We start from the raw sequence: 23,726 nt of genomic DNA, 5'->3' as shown, positions 1-23,726 counted from the left end.
TTTTCAACATGAGTCCACTGTCTAAAGAGTTCTAAAATGCGACTTTTAGTATTTCTATCTGCAATTCCGACGAAATGCCATTTTTGAAAACAAATTTGAACTGCCCCGTACGAGCGATTATACCGTTACCGCCCACTACTATGCGATTACAGGGGGTGGAAAGGCGCCATCTCGTATGGGTCCGAACTAGTGTCATTGTATTGATGCGAGCCTGAGAAGAAGCTTTTCAGGGCGGGAGTACGGTGACGTGTCTAGGTTTGAATGCGCGGCCGATTGGCGCAGAGTGGAGGAGGCAGGCCTCGTTTCACACGCATTTGCGGCTGTTGTCGTCGAAGCATTGGCTACAGCGACCACACATACCATGTAGCGTGTAAAATTGGGACTACGGGCGCGGCTGTGGTGGGCATAGGCAGACCTAGCAATGATAGGCTCGATTTGTTTATGTGCCGTTCCCGGGGCTGTTCTCTATGGAGAACAGGCCTCACTTTCATCTCAGGAACTGTTTGGCCGATTGAACTACACTTTTTTTTCGTTTCATTCGTAAAGGATTGAGCTATTACAAACTAATTTTTTCAACCTCGACAATCAACTTTATAATGTCGAAAAATTTAAACAAATTCTGTTTTTACGTATTTTCGATGAGGGGCCAGAGTATTTGGAAGTTTTCGGTAAATATTTATACAATTTTTTAATACTGTTTTGGCTAACGTTTCTGCAAACCTCGTTCATCATTTCTTCTGAAATCTGGCACGCTAGGGTCCCTACATTATTACTCGGGTTTTTCCTACTACACTCCGGTATTCCAGATGTTTTTTTATTACTATTGCAGTCAGGCCCAAGGTTTGTCTCTTTTTGTAAACACGAACACCTCGGCAAAGAGTGGTTGCTAATATTGTTCTCGAGGTATAAATAGGGTTATTTAGTCGTAAACAGTTTACTGGTATTTTCTCGGGACCAGCCGTACAGACAAATGACCATAATACCATAATGACCCTACCTGAAACAGGGGTGCACGGCGGCCTTTACCAGCTCATTGTCATACTAATTTTTATAGCTCCATTCGTTCAAGGGAAAACTTCGAATCACTCTGACCTCTCATCGAGAAAACGTTCGGCTTCGATGAAATTTCGAAACGAATACTTTTAAAATAATTTCCTTCTATCATTTAATCAATGGCAAGTTTTGCAAAATGTATTGGCGATTGCGCGTAAAAGGTTATAACAGACCTGCACCGGGCAGGCCTGTTACTAACGGAACCAAGTATCAAGGCGCGCCGAGGCAAACCGAACCGGGCCGAACTAAACCGAACGGAACCGTCGCGCACCACCGACACACGCCCCGCGCTTCACGACCACCGTGCCATGAAACCGATACCGATGGGGGACGAGTCGACCGTTTTGTACCACGCGCGTGAGATCGTTCTAGAAGATTCGCGAAGTTTAGTACCGCACCGACACCCGCATCACCGAACGGACAGCTATAAAAGCGGCCACGCAACCGCGGGAGCGCCTTCTTAGCTGAGACGAGACTCAGAACGGATCGTTCCCATTAGCATTCCTGTAAGTATCCCTTCCGGTGACGAACTACGTTCCACCAAAGCGAATACGGCGTACCGCCATCTTGTCAACCAGTGTTCCTGTCCCATGGAGGCATTCCGCCGGTGACGAACTACGTTCCACCGAAGTAGAGTACGGCGTACCGCCACTCTGAAAGGCCAAGGTGTACCACCAGCCATCTCGTCAAGACGTACCGTCCACGAGAACGAACGACGAGCACGATGAACCATCGCTCGTCGCCGTAGAACCGCCTGAGAGGACGTAAACCGCACGGTGAACCACCACGTTGAAATCCGACCGACACGACTCAGGCAGGGAGCCCTCCTCTCTCCCCGAAAACGTCCTGTTCCTGTAGCATAGTCAGAGCACGACGTACCGTCACTCTTTTTCGCCAAGGTGTACCACCAGCGAGCTTGTTATGGCGTACCGCCGACAAGAACGACCGACGAGCACGGTGAACCACCGCTCGTCGCCGTAGAACCGCCCGAGAGGATTATGGCGTACGGCGAACCGCCACGTCACATATCCGACCGACCTGACTCGGGCAGGGGTTTCCTGATCGTCCTGATTTTTCCCGTTTACCTGTCTAGAAAATATAGTCGCGTCGCGTCCGAGAAAGTAACGCGTTCCGTACCTGAAACCCGCGACGTGCGCGTCCGAGAAAGATACGCGTAATCGTATCCGAAAGTCGCGGTTACCGAGTGAACATTCGCGAGGAGCGAATCCTGAAAACCGCGTTCGCGAACGCGCCGGTAGCGAGCATTGTCAGTGAAACCGCCTGTGTCGTTATTTCGAAACACGCGTATCACGTCCAGTTCCCCATCGACATTTTCCTCTCGTTGAACATCGAACTCTGGATCGGCGAGCTATAAGGACGAAGAGGAAGTCTCCGAACGTGACGACGAAACCAGGTTGTTACAAGGTTACATTTGACCGATTTCGATGATTTTTTAATATGTTATCAGGGTGAATATTTTCAACAACTTTTCCCTATACAGACATACATACAGACATACATACATGTAACCGATTTTTTCGACGTTTTTTCTGCGAAGAACTAACAATAAGCTGACCTTGCAATTGTTACGTTCTATTTATTCTGTAAGCCTATGTGGCACTGATCACCCGTTAACATTTTACAGATTTAATTATAAACCGAAATCAACTTGATTAGCATTTCAACACAACATCTGGAAATATTAGCCCCGTTCCCAGCAGCTCGGTTGGCTCAATGCGTTAGCCGTTCCACTGCAGGCCTGCTTATACACCCCGCGACAAAACTATACATAGATACCCACGACGTTTGAAAAGAAATTAATAATGGTGAACTTTTCCCTATTTCGCTTTCCGTGTTACCTCCAATTCGTAAAATTATTCGTGGAAAGTTCTCAAGTAAATCCTTCCAATGGTTTTCTGCCAGGGCGACCAAGGCCTCGGTCGCCGTGGCTGAATGGTTCAATAAACACGGCCGAGCAACCCGACGGCCATCCAGGTGTATCGGCGCGAAACCGCAACTAATGGGTTTGGATGTTTCCCAACAAATGGGGTTTACTTCTTGTAAGACGGATTTGTGCATGGAATCTAATAAGTACAGAAAGGCACGGAAAGTGAAACTGTACATTTGTTCTTTGATCTTTGGATTGCGGGTGTGTATTTAATGTATGTAGGATTTCTTGTTAGAGATATAATCCAATTACTAAAATATTTACAGATGTAATGCTGATGCTCTAGAAATGCTAATCAAGTTGATTTCGGTTTTTAATTATTTCTGTAAAACGTTCAAGGATGATAAACGCACTGATAATAAGTGCCTTCCACGCGAAATCTGCAATTTTTCGATTCTTTGAGATTTTTGTTTTTTTCCCCATGCAAGATTTTCAATTTAAAAATCTTGAACGAATTGCAGAGAATGCACTTGTACTGTGCATTTGTTCTTTGGTTTTTGTGTGTGTCTATCCACCGTTCTGTTGTGTGTAGCCATCAACATGTTTTTGTATTCTGTTTGCAGACAGCAGCGGTTATCGAGGCTTGGCCTGGAAAAGCAGTCAACGGGTGCGGAAAATGGAGCGCCGGCACCTGTTGGAAACGAAGAACCAATATCGTGGGAGACAAACGCCGAGCATTTCGTGGCGATGGGCGAACATAATAAAGAAAGGGAAGCATCACCGGCATCGAGCGTACTGGAAGAGGTGTGCGACAACACCATCTGTGATAAAACCATAGGAATTGAAGAAAGCATGGAAATTGAAGAATTCGTAGAAATTGAAGAAGTCATAGAATTCGAAGAAATGGAAGCAGAAAATGCAGCGCCGGCGTCAGGTGGACTCGGAGGAGAAACATTGCGCAACATGACAGAAGTTGTTGGAGAGACGACAGACATGCAGACAGTCACTGCTGCCGACGAAGAGGAGTACTACGTCGTGGAAAGAGGAACGACGACCACGTCACAAGCGGAATCGTGCCCTTCGGACAGGTACAGCATCTCTCACCTGGCCTACGTCGGCGAACAAATGTTGAAGGTTGCCAATCACTCGGTGATTACATGTTCGTCGACGAGCATCCGTATAGAACGTACGAAGACATCGGGTCTGAGGACAACCATGCATTTGAGATGCCAGATGTGCAATGAGACATTTGAAGTCCATAGTCTGCCTGCAGATACTAGAGAGAAGTCGTCTGTTGACATCGAGCTGAGTGCAGTCGTCGCAGCAATGACCGCCGGAGGCGGATATTCACAAATGGAGGGACTTTTCTCAGCCATCAACGTCCCCTGTATGACGAAGAAGAAGTACCGTAAATGTCACGACACGATCGTGGATAAATCCCAACTTATTGCGGAAGAAGCAATGTCGGCAGCGGCTGCTGAAGAAAGAGAGCTAGCCATTGCAAGAGGCGATATCTTACCATGCGGAACTCCACACATTCCCGTCCTGGCTGACGGGACCTGGATGAAAAGGTCCTACAAAAGCGGAATGTACAACTCGGCGTCGGGTGTTGGCGTGATCATTGGATTTTACACCGGGAAGGTCCTATACGTCGGAATAAAAAATCGAATCTGCAGCATTTGCCAGAAAGCAGCGAAACTGGAAAAAGAAGCGCCGAAACACAAATGTTTTAAAAATAGGGGCAGAAACCAGGCATCGACACAAATGGAGGGCGACGCCATCGCAGAAGGTTTCAAGGCCAGCAAGGAAACACACAGATTAGTGTACTCCACACTAATTGCTGACGGCGACACCAATGTATACAAAAAAATTTTGGATTGCAAGCCATACGGAACATCGCTGCGCGTGAAGAAGATCGAATGTACGAACCATTTGTTGCGCAACTTCTGCAACAAGATGAAGGATGTTGTGAAGAAGACTCAGGCTGGCTACTACAGGAAAATGGTAGAGAAAAGTATTCGGCGGATGCGCACGGGAATTGCGAGAGCTGCTGCATTCAGGATGAATGAGAACGTGTCGATAGCAGAGAAGATCAAACGTTTGCATGAAGACATCGTCAATGTGACCAGCCACGTTTTCGGAGATCACAGACGGTGCGCCAGATATTTCTGCGATGGATCTCAGAAAGAAGATGAAGTCAACATTGTTCCCGACTTATCAAATCAGGGAGTGTATAAAAAGATACAGGATATCGTAAATACGTTGGCGGCGTACTCTGAACGCCTCCTCTATCAGAGCAACATTAACGCGGTGGAGAGTTTCAATGCCATCGTCGCGAAGCACATTGGCGGGAAGAGACTCAATTTCGGTCAAAGAGGATCGTACAACGCAAGAGTTTACGCTGCTGTGATCCAGTTGAACACAAAAGCAGTAATGTCTCGTCTGCAGACATCCCTCGGCGGCGCGCCCTCACCAATTTTGAAGAATTTGGAGGAACTACGTAAAAACGAAGCATCACAAAATGCCCGTAGGAAGAGTGGCTGCAAAAGGACAAAACAGCAGTTCCCTGCAGGCAAGGATAAAGATTACCAAACGCACAAAAGCCAGACATGGAGCCACATATACAGGGTGTCCCAAAATTCGTGAAAATCCCGAAAGGGGGTGGTTCCTGAGACCATTCTAAGAGACATTTTCCTTTGCACCAAAGTCAACTGCGGCTTTGTTTAGGAGTTATTAACGAAAAACACGGACCAATCAGAGCGCGCCCTGGGCCGCCGCGCCGTCACGATGCGATGTCACGGCGTACCGCGACACTCGCTTGCCGGCGCGGCTTGGCGCGCCGGGCCAGGGCGCGCTCTGATTGGTCCGTGTTTTTCGTTAATAACTCCTAAGCAAAGCCGCGGATAACATTTTTGCAAAGGAAAATGTCGCTTGAAATGATCTCAGGAACCACCCCCTTTCGGGATTTTCACGAATTTTGGGACACCCTGTATATGAACTGCGCAAGACAGCCCATATGAAAAAGCTAGAGGATCAGGCGCAAGAAAGGGAACAGATCCAGCAGGATACCGTTGGTCAATGCAACAACAGCAAGTGGCTGACGTACAAGTCAGAAATGTTGACAGCGTCAAACTTTGGCAAAGTGTGCCGTCGATTAAAAACAACGCGGTGTGCCAAACTGGTAGAGGTACTGGTCCGCCCAAAGCCTCTAAACGTTGCTGCCGTACGATACGGAAAGCAGAACGAAGCTGCAGCTCTCGCAGAATTGTCGACAAAGGAGAATGTAAATATTAAAGACTGCGGTCTTTTCATCGACGCATCGCTTCCCTATTTGGGAGCATCACCGGATGGTTTGATCGGTGACGACGGCATTGTCGAAGTAAAGTGCCCGAAAACCGCAGAAAATCTAACACCGGAAGAGGCATTACATACAGTCACAGCCGTCCGAGAGATGTTTGAAGACAGTACGGGCAGCGCAATGAGCAAATCACACGACTACTACTACCAAGTGCAAGGACAATTGCACATAACGGGCAGAAAATACTGCCTATTTGGTGTGTGGACAAAAAAAGGGATAAAGGTAATTCGAGTTGAAAGAGACGACGTCTTTTGGCAACTTAAAATGGAACCACAATTGTCGCGGTTTTATATACATTGTATGCTGCCCGAAATTATCGACAGCAGAAAGGATAGAGGAAACCAGAAGATTAGGGAACCCCAGTACATCTTAGACGAAATAGCAAAGGCAGCAAAGAAAAAACTTGAAACTGCCCGACGCAAAGCAGCACGTACTAGTTCAGCTGGCACCTCGAAAATGTAAGTATTAGAAAAATGTTAAATATCTGACGTTGAGGTGCTCTTACAAGTGCAGTACCACTGATTCTGTCAGCTGGCACTGCACAATTGTAAAGATAGCAAAAAAGTTTTAAATATCCGACGTCGAGGTGCTCTTACAAGTGCAGTACCACTGATTCTGTCAGCTGGCTCTGCACAATTGTAAAGATAGCAAAAAAGTTTTAAATATCCGACGTCGAGGTGCTCTTACAAGTGCAGTACCACTGATTCTGTCAGCTGGCACTGCACAATTGTAAAGATAGCAAAAAAGTTTTAAATATCCGACGTCGAGGTGCTCTTACAAGTGCAGTACCACTGATTCTGTCAGCTGGCACTGTACAATTGTAAAGATAAAAAACAATTTAAACTGTCCGACGTCGAAAGAAATGTTGCAGTGTGCGACACAGTGGAATAGGCCTAAAGGGGATACCACTGACTAAAAAAAACGCATCTACAATAGTACCTCATGGGTGATGTGGAAAACTGTTGACACGCGTGCCGTCTTATATTTTCGCCAGGAGCCGAGGCATCCTCAGCCGCAACGGAAGACGCGGTATTGGTAAGTAACAGAAATTATGGTAATTGCACATAAAAGGTTACACCTCGCCAAATTCCAATGAAATTTAATGTGTTCTAAATCTCAACATTCTGAACAAGTACATATATTAGTATACTATTATATATTTTCAGACGCAACTATATATTTTCATTCAGATAGGATTGGGCTATTACAAACTAATTTTTTCAATCTCGACAATCAACTTTATAATGTCGAAAAATTTAAACAAACTCTGTTTTTACGTTTTCTCGGTGAGAGGTCAGAGTGATTCGAAGTTTCCCTTGAACGAATGGAGCTATAAAAATTGGCGTGACAATGAGCTGGTAAAGGCCGCCGTGCACCCCTGTTTCAGGTAGGGTCATTATGGTATTATGGTCATTTGTCTGTACGGCTGGTCCCGAGAAAATACCAGTAAACTGTTTATGACTAAATAAACCTATTTATACCTCGAGAACAATATTAGCAGCCACTCTTTGCCGAGGTGTTCGTGTTACAATTCAACCAGTTCCTGAAAATCAGGATCAAAGAAGAGTTTGCACAAATGGGATAATTTTGAAACCAATGCAGGGGGACACTGGATTTGTAACTTTTATTCTTGTAAAAAGAAGTGATATCCCAATCAAAACGTCGAAAAAGTAAAAAAGTTACGCCAAGTAACTGAGTGTGTATGTATACCTAAAAATTCATACATCTTTCAATGCCTGTCATACTTTCCCGCATCAACCGATTTCGATGAAACCTTCACAGTGCATATTAGTATCACGGATTACAAACTAATTTTTCAACCTCGATATGTAATGTCGGTATGATGTCGAAAAATTTAAACAAACTCTGTTTTTACGTTTTCTCGATGAGAGGTCAGAGTGATTCGAAGTTCTCCCTTGAACGAATGGAGCTTGTTCGGGATTCAAATCGAGAAGTTTACCGGTCGATTGAGACCCACTGGGTTTTTCTACCCATTTCAAGACGCGCGAAGAACACACGCCGTGTATTATGATTTTCGACGCTGCGTTCCCAACGGCTCGCCGTCGTGACCCGTAAACTACCTCGATTTGAATCCCGAAACAATCGACTCTGCGATCGATCCGCCAATCGCGGACCACCGCGTTCGCCGAATTGGGGTCTATTCGAGGACCCCCTCGGCGAAGCGGACACTCTCTCTTTTCATCGCGCTCAGAGTACACATAGTCATTCCAAACTATTGTGAAACTCACCGCTGGCACTTACGTGAATCAGTGCTGTGCGCGCTCAATTTCTCACGAATCAACTTTAATAAAGCAACGTGCGTAGTCGATCTCAATCACGTCGTTCGCCGAGAGTTTTCTGTGACCGTTACACCTTTCCTCGCGCGTCCAAACCTGGGCGCTCCCGGCACTCAGGCTTCCCGACCATCGGTCGTAGCCGAAACAGAGCTATAAAAATTGGTGTGACAATGAGCTGGTAAAGGCCGCCGTCCACCCCTGTTTCAGGTAGGTGCTTAGCGAGTCAAGCGCACCGCTATGATGGTCATTTGTCTGCACGGCTGGTCCCGAGAAAATACCAGTAAACTGTTTACGACTAAATAACCCTATTTATACCTCGAGAACAATATTAGCAACCACTCTTTGCCGAGGTGTTCGTGTTTACAAAAAGAGACAAACCTTGGGCCTGACTGCAATAGTAATCAAAAAACATCTGGAATACCGGAGTGTAGTAGGAAAAACCCGAGTAATAATGTAGGGACCTGTTGGCGTGGTTGCGTCCGAGGATAGAATAAGGAGCAACCACGATGGCAGTGCGCCACCTAGCGGGAGCGCGCAGCGACGAGAGAGAAAAATGTAATACGCGAGACGGTCTGCAGTCAGCAGTCAATCAGTAAGCATTATACGACGTTAAATAAAAGCACAGTATTATACGTTCCAAAGTACGAACCTAACCGGCTCATTATTCATACAAACCCACGCACATACACTACAAATTGGCGACGAGGATCAAGGATTGAAACGGAGTCGCAAACTGGTGACGAAATTTCGGGAGTCAAGTGAAACGTACATACAAAGGTTCAAAAAAAAAAATTCAGTTCGAACACGTGTTCCCCAGAAAGGAACAAGAACAGAATAGCCGAGATACAAGTGCAGAATACATACATACATACATTATTAGACATTACAAAGTGCTGTGCATTACATACATAATACAAAAAAATGGCTGAAGTGATTTTGCAAGGCTCGTTCAGCATCGATACATTTGATCCGACCGTTACGAACTGGAAAAGATGGCTGCAACGTTTCGAGGGAGCTACTACAGTGTTCAAAGTACAAACAAATAGTAAAGTGGCATATTTGCTACATTTCATCGGGGCGGCAGCATTTGATATGATAAGTGATAAGCTGGCTCCGGAGGATCCGTACAAGCAAACGTACGAGAATCTCATTACGAAGTTAGAAGAATTCTACGCACCAACGCCATTGGAGATTGCGGAGAATTACCGTTTTCACTTACGTAAACAAGCTGAAGGTGAAAACATACAGACGTTCGTTGCGGCGTTACATAAGTTAAGTATAAACTGTAATTTCGGCAATTATTTAAAAACTGCTTTGAGAAATCAATTTGTATTCGGATTGGCAAGTAAACGGGCACAAGCGCGTCTGTTAGAAACAAAAGATTTAAATTACGACAAGGCAGTACAAATTGCCACGTCAATGGAATTGTCGGAAAAAGACGCGACGCAATTACAAGTAGGAACGGCTAAAGTAGAATACGCGAATTCGGCACAAACGAAGAAAGCCATACTAGACAGGAAGGGCCAAGAGATGTGGAAGAAACCAGCGTCGAAGAAGTTAGACGCCCAACCACGGGCTACATTCTCAGGGCCATCACATAACCTCCCTCGGACAACGACTAATTGCGTTTGTTTCAGGTGCGGCGCGAATCACTATGCTACAAGTTGTAAACTCGATCGAAATATAAGATGTAAAAACTGTGGTATCGCGGGACATCTGGCTAAAGTTTGTAAAAAGAAGAAACTAGATACGAATCAGATGGAAGAGGTTATGTTCGTCGAACATGTAGAGCATAGAGAACCATACAAAGTTACGGTCTGGGTAGAAGGTACACCGGTGAACTTCGAGGTCGACAGCGGAGCGGCGGTTACAATTATGAGTAAGCAAACGAGTGAGCGATTGTTTCCTAATAAAAAGTTAAAAAGTACTACATTGAAACTACAAACGTTTTGCAAAAATGTCGTTGAGATTGTCGGAATGTACACTGTAGAGGTTAGGTACGGAAATATTAGTAAACAACTGAACATCTACATTACAAATATTGACAGAAAGCCTTTACTAGGCAGAGAGTGGATTAGACAATTAACGATTACATTAGAGGAAACGGTCGCACAAGCGTTTACAATACAATCTAATGAATTAGATAAAATTTTGGAGGGTTATAAAAAGAAACTCGACCCGAACTGTACAAAAATTCGGGGCATGCAAGCGCGATTTACATTAAAGGAGAATGCTAAACCAGTGTTTTTAAAAGCGCGTACGGTACCATTTCGTTTACTTCCTAAAGTAGAAGAAGAAATCGAAAAGTTAGAGAAAGACGGTATTTTCGAAAAAGTTAATGCGTCTGAATGGGCTACACCCATTGTTCCGGTATTAAAGAAAAATAATACAATTAGAATATGCGGCGATTTTAGCGTTACAATTAATAAGCATTTGGTCATCGACGAACATCCGCTCCCGACAAGCGATGAACTTTTCGCAGCAATGGCGGGGGGAAAGAAATTTTCAAAAATCGATATACAACACGCGTATTTACAAATGGAAATTCATCCAGGGGATCGCGAACTACTTACATTAAATACACATAAAGGACTATACAGATGTACAAGGTTACTGTACGGAGTCGCAAGTGCGCCAGCAATTTGGCAACGATACATGGAAAATTGTTTAAAAGATATTCCAGGAGTTACTGTGTTCCTCGATGACATTAAAATTACAGCTCCAAACGACAAAATACATTTACAGCGTTTAGAACAAGTATTAGATAGACTTGGCGAAGCGAATATACAAATTAATGTTGAGAAATCCGAATTTTTCAAAGATACAATAGAGTACTGCGGATATACAATTGATAAAGATGGTATACATAAAACAAAAGCAAAAATGGAAGCGATTGATAAGATGCCGCGACCGAAAAACATTACAGAATTGCGAGCGTTCATCGGTTTTGTAAATTATTACGGCAGATTTATTCAAAACTTGAGTTCATTGTTAGCTCCATTATACTACTTACTAGGCAGTCAGGTGCCATTCAGGTGGACTCAAAAATGTGAAACGGCATTTTTGGAAGCGAGAAAACAGTTCAAAAGTGAAAAAGTTTTAGCACATTTCGATCCGAAACTGCCGTTAATTGTTGCGTCTGATGCAAGTGCATACGGTGTGGGAGCGGTACTGTCACACAAATACCCAGATGGGTCCGAACGTGTGTTGCAATACGCGTCGCAATCATTGTCAGAGACACAACGCCGCTACTCACAAATCGATAAAGAAGCGTATGCGATAATTTTTGCGATTAAAAAGTTTCATCAGTACCTTTACGGTAATCGTTTTACACTGTACACTGACCACCAACCACTAGTACAAATATTTTCGCCAACGAAAGCACTACCAACGCATAGTGCAATGAGAATGCAACACTATGCGCTTTTCTTACGCGGTTTTTCTTTCGATATTAAGTACAAAAATACAAAATTACACGGTAATGCGGACGGATTATCCCGTTTACCCATACAGGGAGTACCAGAATTTCGGTACGACGTAGTAGACGTTTACGAGTTAGATAACATAAATACATTGCCAGTCACAGTGGGGGACATAGCTAAAGCAAGTGCAGCTGATACAGATTTACAAAAAATTAAAACAGCATTACAAACCGGACAGCAATTGAGTGCACGCGAAAGATTTAATATTAATCAAACGGCATACAGTTTACAGCAAGGAATTATTTTGTGTAATGATAAAGTAGTGATTCCAGGGAAATTACGAAATAGAATATTACAAGAATTACATACAGGTCATTTTGGAGTAATCAGAATGAAACATTTAGCACGTGGAATATGTTGGTGGCCAGGCATAGACAGAGATCTAGAAAATATTACAAAAAATTATGTACATTGTAACATGAATAGAAATAATCCAGCGAAGGTAGACACACATTGTTGGGAACCTACAACGACAGTCTTTGATCGTGTACATATTGATTACGCGGGACCGTTTTTAAACCATTATTTTCTGGTAGTGGTTGATTCATTTTCAAAATGGCCAGAAATACGGATTGTTAAGAATATTACGGCAAAAATAACAATCGAAAAATGCAGAGAAATATTCAGTACATTCGGGATTCCTCACATGGTAGTAATGGATAACGGTACAAATTTCCGTTCCCAGGAATTCGTGTCTTTCTTAAAAACAAACGGGATTACCCCGAAGTTTACGGCACCGTATCACCCAGCAACAAATGGGTTGGCGGAGCGTTTTGTACAAACGTTAAAAGCAGGATTAAAAAAGAGTTTAGAAAATAAGGCACCTACATACGACAATATTCATAGAGCACTCCAACAATTATTGCTACAATACAGAAGAACAACGCATGCGAACACCAACAAATCGCCAGCGGAAAGAATGTTCGCTAGAAACATTAGGACACGCCTGGATCTTTTACGACCCGCCGAACAACGGGTACATACAAAGAATAAGGAGACCGGGAAAATACGTTACCTCAAGGAGGGAGAGAGAGTGCAGTGCCGTAATTACACAGGCACAGGAAAGTGGCGTTTCGGAACGGTCAGGCAGAAGCTTGGAAAACTACACTACAAAATCGAGCTGGATGACGGACGAATGTGGGAACGCCACATTGACCAGATACAGAAGACTGGAGTGGACATGCAGAGACAAGAGGATACAGATCTGGAGTTAGATTACGAACCTCCAGAAACGCCAGTAACGCAAAGAGAAGAACCGAACCTGCCTAATCCGCCAGTACGAGACATATCACCGGAACCACGAAGGTCCATTCGAAACCGGAACCCGCCACGACGCTATGGTGATTGGCGGGAACATTAACACCTTCTTTAAGGGGAGGGAATGTTGGCGTGGTTGCGTCCGAGGATAGAATAAGGAGCAACCACGATGGCAGTGCGCCACCTAGCGGGAGCGCGCAGCGACGAGAGAGAAAAATGTAATACGCGAGACGGTCTGCAGTCAGCAGTCAATCAGTAAGCATTATACGACGTTAAATAAAAGCACAGTATTATACGTTCCAAAGTACGAACCTAACCGGCTCATTATTCATACAAACCCACGCACATACACTACAGGACCCTAGCGTGCCAGATTTCAGAAGAAATGATGAACGAGGTTTGCAGAAACATTAACCAAAACAGTAAAAAAAATTGTATAAATATTTACCGAAAACTTCCAAATACTCTGGCCCCTCATCGAAAATACGTAAAAACAGAATTTGTTTAAATTTTTCGACATTATAAAGTTGATTGTCGAGGTTGAAAAAATGAGTTTGTAATAGCTCAATCCTTTACGAATGAAACGAAAAAAAGGTGTAGTTCAATCGGCCAAACAGTTCCTGAGATGAAAGTGAGGCCTGTTCTCCATAGAGAACAGCCCCGGGAACGGCACATAAACAAATCGAGCCTATCATTGCTAGGTCTGCCTATGCCCACCACAGCCGCGCCCGTAGTCCCAATGTTACACGCTACATGGTATGTGTGGTCGCTGTAGCCAATGCTTCGACGACAACAGCCGCAAATGCGTGTGAAACGAGGCCTGCCTCCTCCACTCTGAGCCAATCGGCCGCGCATTCAAACCTAGACACGTCACCGTACTCCCGCCCTGAAAAGCTTCTTCTCAGGCTCTCATCAATACAATGACACTAGTTCGGACCCATACGAGATGGCGCCTTGCCACACCCTGCAATCGCATAGTAGTGGGCGGTAACGGTATAATCGCTCGTACGGGGCAGTTCAAATTTGTTTTCAAAAATGGCATTTCGTCGGAATTGCAGATAGAAATACTAAAAGTCGCATTTTAGAACTCTTTAGACAGTGGACTCATGCTGAAAATTTAAGAAATACGTTTAGTAGAACTGTGCCAATTTTATCGTATTCTGCAAATTTCGTCAATATCGGTCAACGTGTTAATGAGCAACAAACGTTTAAAGATGATAAAAATGGCAGATTTTCACAAGGTTAAATTCCTGCAAACGACTCTTTTCATTTCGTAAAAACTTTAGTAAAGCTAGATTACTGGAATGGGCCACTGTGCCCCGGTTTATTGGTGGTATACCTTCTACCGTAACGGACTTTCGGTCATAAAACGTCTGTATACCTGAAATGCTAATAGGCACCTTCGCTCCGGAAACATTCATCGCGGTCAATCTGCAAGCGGGAAGGAAATGTAATTTTTCTGACTACCTGGTCATTGTTACATTTATTTTTGACGGCAGAGAAACCTTCATAAACCTCTTTCACATACACAGGCGTGCGATATTATTTCGGTTCTGTAATTGTTATTTTTCCGTTCTGGATTTCGGTTCCCCCGGTTTCGGTTCTGTATTTCGCACTGTGTTCGGCACATAAATTTTTTTTTTTATACGTTGGATGAGAAGTGTTGTCGATAAGTTAGGCTTCATACGCAAACGTGGCGTCACTATACGGCTGACGATGATGCTGCGTTGGTGTGCTCGAGTGAGAGTGTGTAGCACAGCTCACCGCTCGGGAAGCGTGTACGTGTGCCTAGGCGGATAGCAAGGGTTCAGTTCCCAACGTTATTCGTCTCGCTAATGCACATTTGAGACCCCTACGTAGTCACAATCGCTAGATAAAAGATCAATCTAGGCCGCGAGCTAATAAAAGTGGCCTACTTTTGCGTTTTCGAGGGGTAATTTACATTATTCGGTAGCATGATGTCTGCTCGGGAGGCTCTGTAAGCAGGCGTGAAAGCCGGACCGCGCGGCGCACTCACACACTCACTGCTCGGGCAGCGTGTACGTGTGCCTAGGCGGATTCATGCAAGGTTTCGGGATGCTTCAAACCATTACCCGTCCACCGCTGCATTCTGCACTAGAGATAGCATAGAGCACCTCCGCCGTATCTTCTGCCGCATTATAAATTATTATTCTTATTTTCTATATGTTATAAAAAGTGAAACAATTATTTTATCAAAAAATTCGTAGGTTGGAACGGAAGTTCGTAGCGTTTTGAAATCAAAATTCAAAGATGATTTTTAATGACTACTTTTCTTTTCAAAGATTAAAAGATAATATAATGATAATATATTTAAATATACATTTCTGACGCGCGCAGGGGAAGAGCAGGAGAAGGGAACTGTGAAAGTGTCATAGAAATCGGTTAATACGGGAAAAAACGACAGGCATTTAAAGATGAAAGAATCCTTACACACCGCGACAAAACGATAAGAGTGCAGGTATGTAGTATCAAATCTCTTCCTTCCAATCCAGAATATCTGGCCTATAGTTTTTGTTTATTTTTTATTATTTCTTCATTCCTGTTGTGTTGCTAGTCAGATATTTTGGATATTCATTGTGCGTGTATTAATTTTATTGATTAATTTGTTTTATTTCACACTTTAGATGGAAAACTTTGCGAATTTAAACATTGTCAGCCCACCGCTATCGCCGACAGCGAAGGAGGACGCGGAAAGGTCGCGCCGTGCAAGGGCGGCAGTGGAGGCCGCCTTAAGCGAAGCCCGCGAATCCGCGGCCCGTCTTGTAGAAAGAGAAGACGAGGTCCGTCAGTATACGCTGCGATTGGCGACTCGAGACCGGGAGGCCCGCGAGCTCGCGTCCCGGATAGGGGCCGTAGAAGTAGCGACGACCGCGGTGACAGATATGGGGGGTACGCCACCCGTCGCAGCAGGCTCAGGCCCACCCCAGGGACCACCGCCCGCCTCGGCAGCAGACACGCTTCTGGTGAGTAACAGAAATTATGATAATTTTGCATAAAAGCACTTTGCACCTCGCCGAATTTCAATGAAATGTTAATACAGTAAACTCCCGATATTTGTCAACGACCGCGTATGCTGTCCCTCTGTACGTTCGGTTTTCTTTCAAATTCTCGGCGCGGTCATAAAAAAATAATATCGATATGTTGTCCGTGCAGACTACAGGCTGTTTGACAAGAATCGCGTCTTTACTGTATGTTGGAAAACTCAGCATTCTGAGCAATATCGGCGAGGTGCAACCTCTTATGCGCTATCACCGAAATCACATATGTATGTTGCAACCCGGGACTGAAAAGGTTCTGAAAGTAACTGTTTCAAACTGTTGTACATACATTGGTTCCGGTACTCGGAACAGTTACGTAGAACCGCAATGATGTTACGAACTGTTACGAGAATATCAATTCTGGCTTACATATCTGTATCGGTTACGGTAACGGTTCTGGAGAACCGATATTATTTCGGTTCTGCAATTATTATTTTCCACTTCTGCATTTCGGTTCCCCCGGTTTCGGGTCTGTATTCTGTATTGTGTTCGTCCTTATATATTCATTATTCAAGTAGTTCTTTATTGTTGTTCATAATTTAAACAATTTTAAATGAATAAATTTTTATAATCTATATCTACATATGCATTATTTGAATTATCATCTGAATAACAATTTATTGTTGAAACATTATTACGGAAATGATAATGCAAACAATAAATATAGAAACAGATTTCTGTACAATATGAAAATTGATTTCTTTAAACAATTGTTTCACCAATGAATTGTTATTGTAAGTAGTTCTTTATTGTTGTTCATAATTTAAACAATTTTAAATGAATAAATTTTTATAATCTATATCTACATATGCATTATTTGAATTATCATCTGAATAACAATTTATTGTTGAAACATTATTACGGAAATGATAATGCAAACAATAAATATAGAAACAGATTTCTGTACAATATGAAAATTGATTTCTTTAAACAATTGTTTCACCAATGAATTGTTATTGAGATGATAATGTGAATGATGCATGTAGAGACGACAGGTAATAAAAATTTATTCATTAAAAAATTGTTTAAAGTGTTAATAACAATGAAGAAATACTTGAATAATGAATGTATAAGGACGAACACAATACAGAATACAGAATACAGACCAGAAATCGGAGGAACCGAAATGCAGAAGCGGAAAATAATAATTATAGAACTGAAATAATATCGGTTCTCCAGAACCGTTACCATAACCAATACATGTATATGAGCCACAACCGACATTCTCGTAACAGTTTACAACATCGTTTCGGTTTTTCATAACTGTTTCGAGAGCCGGAACCGATATGATAACAGTTTTCAATCCCTGGTCCCAACTAGGTCTTCTATGTTATTTTTACAATATTATCATTAATTTTTTTATATGTTGCAGACATATTTAATGGATCTTCATTATAAGAAGGCAAGGAGGGAATATTACCGAACGGTTAGAAGTGAACGCGGGGCAGCTACCGGCGGACACCCATATGGCCGACGAGGCGGCCGAGGAGGCGGCCGTGGAAGCGGCTGTGGAGGCGGCCAGAGCGGCGGCGACCAAGTGCCGCCGTATTGTCTTTATTTTAATAAATAAATTATAAAATATATGTATTTATGTATGTATGTTTATTCTTGTTCCCTTACGGGTTACAAGGTGATCCCGTTTCCTTCCCTCTCACACTCTCTCTCGCTCTCTCTCTTGTATTTTAATTATTAATAAAAATAAATAAATTATATAGGATGGGTACATTTTAATTAATCACACTACCCTTTGAGTTCCCCTGCTATTCCTCTGCGCGAGTACAAAATATATATTTAAATACTTATATTATAATTATTATTAAATAAATCAATTTTTATAATGTACATGTTATTCTATAAACGTATGAATAAATATCTTAATTTTATCTTTGAATTTTTCTTTAAAAACGCTACGAACTTCCGTTCCAACCTAATAATTTATTGTTAAATTAATTGTTTCAATTTTTACAATATGTAGGATAATAATAATAATGCGGCGGAAGAGATACGGCGGAGGATGCGGCGGAGGACGAGAAATGGTTTGAAGCATTTCAAAACCTTGCGATCCGCCTAGACACACGTACACGCTGCCCGAGCGGTTACTGTGTGAGTGCGCCGCGCGGTATGGCTGGTCAAAGTCAAGCCTGCTTGCAGAGCCTCCCGAACAGACATCTTGCTGCCGAATAATTAAAATTATGCCTCGAAAACGCAAAAATTGGCCATCTTAGACACCATACGCATTAGATTGATCTTTTATCTAGCGATTGAGACTACGTAGGGGTTTCAAATGTGCATTATATGTAGAGAAATGGTCTGTCAGCTACCGAACCCTTGCGATCCGGCTAGGCACACGTACACGCTGCCTGAGCGGCGAGTGTGTGCCACACACACTCTCCCTCGAGCACACCATCACTACGTCATCGTCAGCCGAATAGTGACGTCACGCTTGCTGATGAAGCCTGACTTACCGGCAACATTTACTAATGCAGTGACTGCTGTCACCGCCGAGGCGCTGTTGTGTGCTCCGCGACATTCAACCATAGAAGATGTACCCAGCACCCCTACTGGACGAAAATGTTATTACTTAGGTTCTACTAGCGGCCACTCTTTCGTTTTTGGCGTGACCATCGAAAAGTCGTCAAGGTCAACTGGGGATCCACACCCTTAATCGAACCTATAGTGCGGTAACGCTATCGTAACTATTTCGCGTGATCAACGGGTCACGCAACAACGGCATTCGCCACATTAGTGCGACCGTGCGACCCTCTTAAAAACAGGCAGAATAAAAAGCTCTTAAAAACTAAAAAGTCCTATTGCATTGTTTTGGTCCCTTGATTTAAATAAAGTCAATCCATACAGGAAATATGTCTCGAACAAATTTAATATTATTCCCCACACGTCCGAATAGGTATCGCATTATGCTGGCAAGGTGTGCTGTCCAAAATCGGGCAGATTCCGAGCATGCTCAGCTTCGAGCGTCGTTCTGGCAGCTCGCATCGTGCGATTACAGGCTATGCTCGATATCTGCTCAAGGCAGACCTGGCTGACTGGGTAGTTGTAGTTAAGCGCTTCGAAGATTCAAGGTTTTTCTGTGCGAGGAATGTACCTGTTGCTATATGTATACAGATCCTTGTATCAGATGATCGCATAAGTTCGTGCCCGATTTGAAAATAAAAAATGGTTAAATTTCAATTATGATATATCAACTATATATAATTTATACTATATCATTTTTTTACACTCCGCCGTGCAGTACAGTTTGCTACATCGATGAAAATCGGGCACGAACCTGTGCAATCATCTAATACTTGTGATATGTACTTGTGTAAAAAGTTGAATCCGCCAACCAATTCAGCGAACTATAGTTGCCAAAGTGTAATGGGTGAACATTTTTGAGGCAATACACATTTTATCAGAATTATTATCTTATTGTATAATAAAGAGATAATATTTTGTAGTTTAGATTTTAGATTAACATTTTTAAGCAATTTCAATGTTTTACATGTGGCATTCAGATATTAGCGTCGTGTCTAGTTCCCTGCTGATGCTTAATCTTTGATGCCCGATTTGTTCGCACTCGTATGGTATGGGTTGTAAAGTATATTAATCAGCATTGATTAGTTTTCGGGAATGTTGCAATAAAGTGTGGCTATTTTTCGAGGGTGATACAGTGAATGATGGTGGAATGGAATGTGTTTTCGAATGTATTTGCTCACTTCGTAAAATAACAAATCTTATTCCATTCATCTTCTCCGGTGGCGACGTTTGCTTGTTTCTTGTGGGCAACCCCTTACAGTGGCGGAATCAGCGTATCAAGATCGTTGTTAGAATTTGTATGTTTTGAAGAATTTCTAACGTAGTTTCTTGTATTCCTCGATTACTATTAGAGGCTACTAAGGGTTGCACATCCTTCTGCTATAAGGATTGTGCATCAAAACTGCACATGCTCCAATTCAGAAAACTGATGTTCATTTTGGAAGTTGTGTCCTTATTGTTTGATCCTTGGCAATGACGGCACATCCTGGACCTGAGAATCTGTCTTCTCAGCGTCAGCTATAGGAACTGATATAACATAGCTGCAACTAAGCCTGTATTATTCGAACTACACGTACAGCGTAGTTTCAGTTGTACAAACACAGGCTCGTAGAGGCTAGTTTCGTCAACCTAATTTCTTGGAATATCGTCCACTGTCATCGAAACTGATGAAAACAGATTTGTTGGATCTAATCTGGAGGTGGGGTCGACAGATGTTTGTGGGTGTTCCATTACGATGTCGAATTCCTTTGCGTGAATGTGTCGTGTGTAAAGCTAAGAGGTATGCTTCGATTGGATACTTTAGATTTGTCGATTCCGATGATAGATACTGAGCTGGGATATCATTGCAACAACCGAACTCCTCCAATTGCTGGTCAAGACGTTTGAATATGTTGTCTCGCCATGGGGCGGAATCGCTGATTGTTTAGAATGTACCTCCGATTTCTTCTATGAATATCGTTTTCATTTCGGATACGTAATGTTTTATTGGAGAACAAAGGATGGACAACAGTTTTGGTCGTTCTTCAAAATAATAGATCAGTTGCTATGTCGTCTGCATCGAGTTTGTTGCGAACATAAGTGGAGCAAGCTGTTTGCTTCTCCTAATCGATTGTTCACCGCCAGATGGTGTCGTTGCGTACAAAAAGACTTCATTGTAAACGAAGAACGTTTCCTCAACGGATGAATAAAATCGCAATGCGATTGAAATTTCCGAAAAACTTTGTATGAGGTCTTCCATAATCGCCTGTCGGTAGTGTAAGTCGAAGTTGGCACTGAACGAAGTAGTTATAATATTCTGATTCGTAACTACGTTAGTGCCGGTACATTCGTCGCACTCTACAGGTCCATGTGGTTTTCCTTGAAGATCTCTCACGCACGGTGGACTTGCGGGTGTGATCGTTATCGCGAATAGCGACAACACACGTGACTCGAGACGGGCTAGGTAATTTGATTGGCAGGATTGTTACGATCACTGCACGATAAATTCTCCTTGCTTTCCTAAGGGCTTCTTTGGAATTTTGCTCGTAATTTTTGGGATCCCACCATGGTTTCGATAGTCTGATTCTTTTTGACTGCGTTGAGTGCACGATGGCAAACTCCCTTTTTTGCAGTTCCACCACGTACTTCTCCCGATTTCATTGGCCCTAGTTGGTTCGGAAGATTTCGGCATCTCCTGCTGCAACATCCACGATTGTTTCCAGTTCGCTTATTACCTCGTTGATTTCTTCTGAATTGATTTCATGGCCTGTGTTGTTTTTCTGGTAACGAGGCCAGTCAACTGTATTTTACAGATGTTCCATTTGAATAGATACGAGATTTGATTAGAGAGTTATAGGTACAAGTCCAAGGTATAGGAATCTGGAGATTGGATTTGTGAACAGTATCAGGTCAGACATAATTTACTGCAACATCATATTCCCAGAATGCATTGGCAATTTAGAGAAAGACAAAAGTAGAGAAACAGCTTGGTAATCATTGGAGAAAAAGACGTATGTGTATCTAAACTATTCTGATAAAATGGTATGTAAGCTTGTTCTATGTTGACCGATTAAATATACTGCAACACATTGCTAACCATATTCTTCGAAACGCTTAATTCAAACGATGTACGTATACGTTGCAATTATATTATCAGTACTTGTACATATAAAAATACACAGTCTTCGCGAGAACGCAAGATATCGGGCAGATATCGGACACAGCCTTACAGATCTTAAGTCTGTGACAGCCTGGAATCGTACAATGCCGGCAGATGGCGAGCATTATGCTGTCATTATGGCATTATGTCATATTCTTGGCATACCGCCAAGAAGATACAGTCGGTGCTAATAGTATCTTGTCGGTGTTCAGGACAGGTCGCACTAATGTGGTAGATGTTGTTAAAGCAAATTTCTATTGTACTAATATATAGCAGTTTTCCTTTTTACCGACAAAATTAATATCTATTTGTAGAATTAGGTGATTTGAGGTGAAAAAATCAACTCTGCGTGTCCTATGCTTGACTCAAAATACGTTCAAATACTTCATTATGTTTATTTTTAATGTGTTTTATATATGAGAATACAATATTCCTTCAAACTAGTGGGTTACCAATTCATTTCAACGAAAAAATGATTTCATAAGTTGTGTTCACGAAAATCGATTTCTTGTCAAATCCTGAGGTCGTAGACAAATTTTGAAACCAGATTTGAAATCAGCGTGAGAAAATCTACGGGAAATGTGTCGCATGTTAAAAAAAAAATTTTCCGCGCGTGGTATTGAAAAAACCACAATTTTCTTTACATTGTGCAAGTTTAACGAATTTTCTCAAGGTTAAAAAACGTTCGTACCACAATCTCCATAATTATTTCATATTCTGCAAAGTTTCAGCTTTCATTTAAAAAAAATGTCATCGCTCTATCTCATTTCTATCTAATGTTCTTTGAATCTAGCAAAGATTTCGTCCAAGTTGCCCACTGTGCGCCGTAAGGCCCAGGCCCAGCGCGCGTGGGTGAAGTGGATTGGTTGGAGGCGCAGTGGAAGGGATGATGGCCCCGCCTACAAGGTCCCATCGCACATAAATACCGAGGCACCTGCTTCTGTCGAATTAGTCTTGAACTAACTTTGACAGTTTTACATTAAAAGCTTTTGCGGGGATCCGTTTCCGGTTATACAGAGAGAAGGCACGTTCTATGTGAGTGGATAATAAAGTGGAGATTTTGAGAAAGTGAAAGGAAGAAAAAGTGGAGAAAGAGGCTCCGTGGCTGGAGGGAGCGTAGAAGAGTAGGTGGAGATAAGAAAGACAGAGAAGAAGGTGAAAAGAGGAGTGGAGAGTGAAAAGAAGAAGAAAGTGAGGTTAGAAGTACAGTGAGTGTGAAGGTGAGGAAAACAAAAAGACAAGAGGTAACAGAAGCAGTGGAAAGAGCGCCATCGTGCAGGAAAAGAAGGTAGCTAGAAGGCAGAAGAAAGTAAAGCAGGTAAAGAAGAGAAAGAAGGCAGACGAGCAGATAAGGAAACGAAATGGACAAAAAGTTAAGCGAGGAAGAGGGAAGGGAAGCGTCAAGAAAATTAATGAAAATAAGAGAGAAGGAAAGGACAAGAAGCAACAGCTTATCGAAAATAGATGGCTTAGGAAAGTGGTTAGATAAGAAGAGAAAAGAGAGAGAGAATGATGGAAAGGAAGATAAAGAAAAAGATCCGTTCAGAAAGAGCCGAAAGACAGGTAGATCGCCGGAGAAAGTGAAGGGAGAGGCCGGCAAAGAAAGGATAAAAGTGCAAGGCGACATTACGGAGGTAATAAGGGAGGAAATAAAGGGGGCA

General features: G+C 42.8%; 2 protein-coding genes across 4 annotated transcripts; both read left to right on the top strand.

Moving 5' to 3' along the window:
• Nucleotides 1-584: 584 nt before the first annotated feature.
• On the top strand, nucleotides 585-5,811 carry LOC143208585 (uncharacterized). 3 transcript variants are annotated; one of them, XM_076423065.1, is made up of 3 exons: nucleotides 585-1,559; nucleotides 1,632-2,467; nucleotides 3,565-5,811. In XM_076423065.1, exon 3 carries the CDS (start codon nucleotides 3,689-3,691, stop codon nucleotides 5,585-5,587), a length of 1,899 nt encoding a protein of 632 aa, XP_076279180.1. In that variant the 5' UTR covers nucleotides 585-1,559; nucleotides 1,632-2,467; nucleotides 3,565-3,688; the 3' UTR covers nucleotides 5,588-5,811. The 3 variants fall into 3 exon arrangements, with proteins under 3 accessions (XP_076279180.1, XP_076279181.1, XP_076279179.1); XM_076423066.1 differs by lacking the exon at nucleotides 1,632-2,467; XM_076423064.1 differs by having other exon boundaries at nucleotides 585-2,467.
• A 146-nt stretch (nucleotides 5,812-5,957) lies between these two features.
• LOC143208961 (uncharacterized) lies at nucleotides 5,958-6,761 on the top strand. Its single transcript, XM_076423976.1, has one exon. The coding sequence runs from the start codon at nucleotides 5,958-5,960 to the stop codon at nucleotides 6,759-6,761; it is 804 nt and encodes a 267-aa protein (XP_076280091.1).
• Nucleotides 6,762-23,726: the final 16,965 nt, after the last annotated feature.

Source organism: Lasioglossum baleicum, chromosome 5 (genome assembly GCF_051020765.1).
Source record: "Lasioglossum baleicum chromosome 5, iyLasBale1, whole genome shotgun sequence".
NCBI classification, from domain to species: domain Eukaryota; kingdom Metazoa; phylum Arthropoda; class Insecta; order Hymenoptera; family Halictidae; genus Lasioglossum; species Lasioglossum baleicum.
This window is presented reverse-complemented; position numbering and strand designations above follow the sequence as displayed.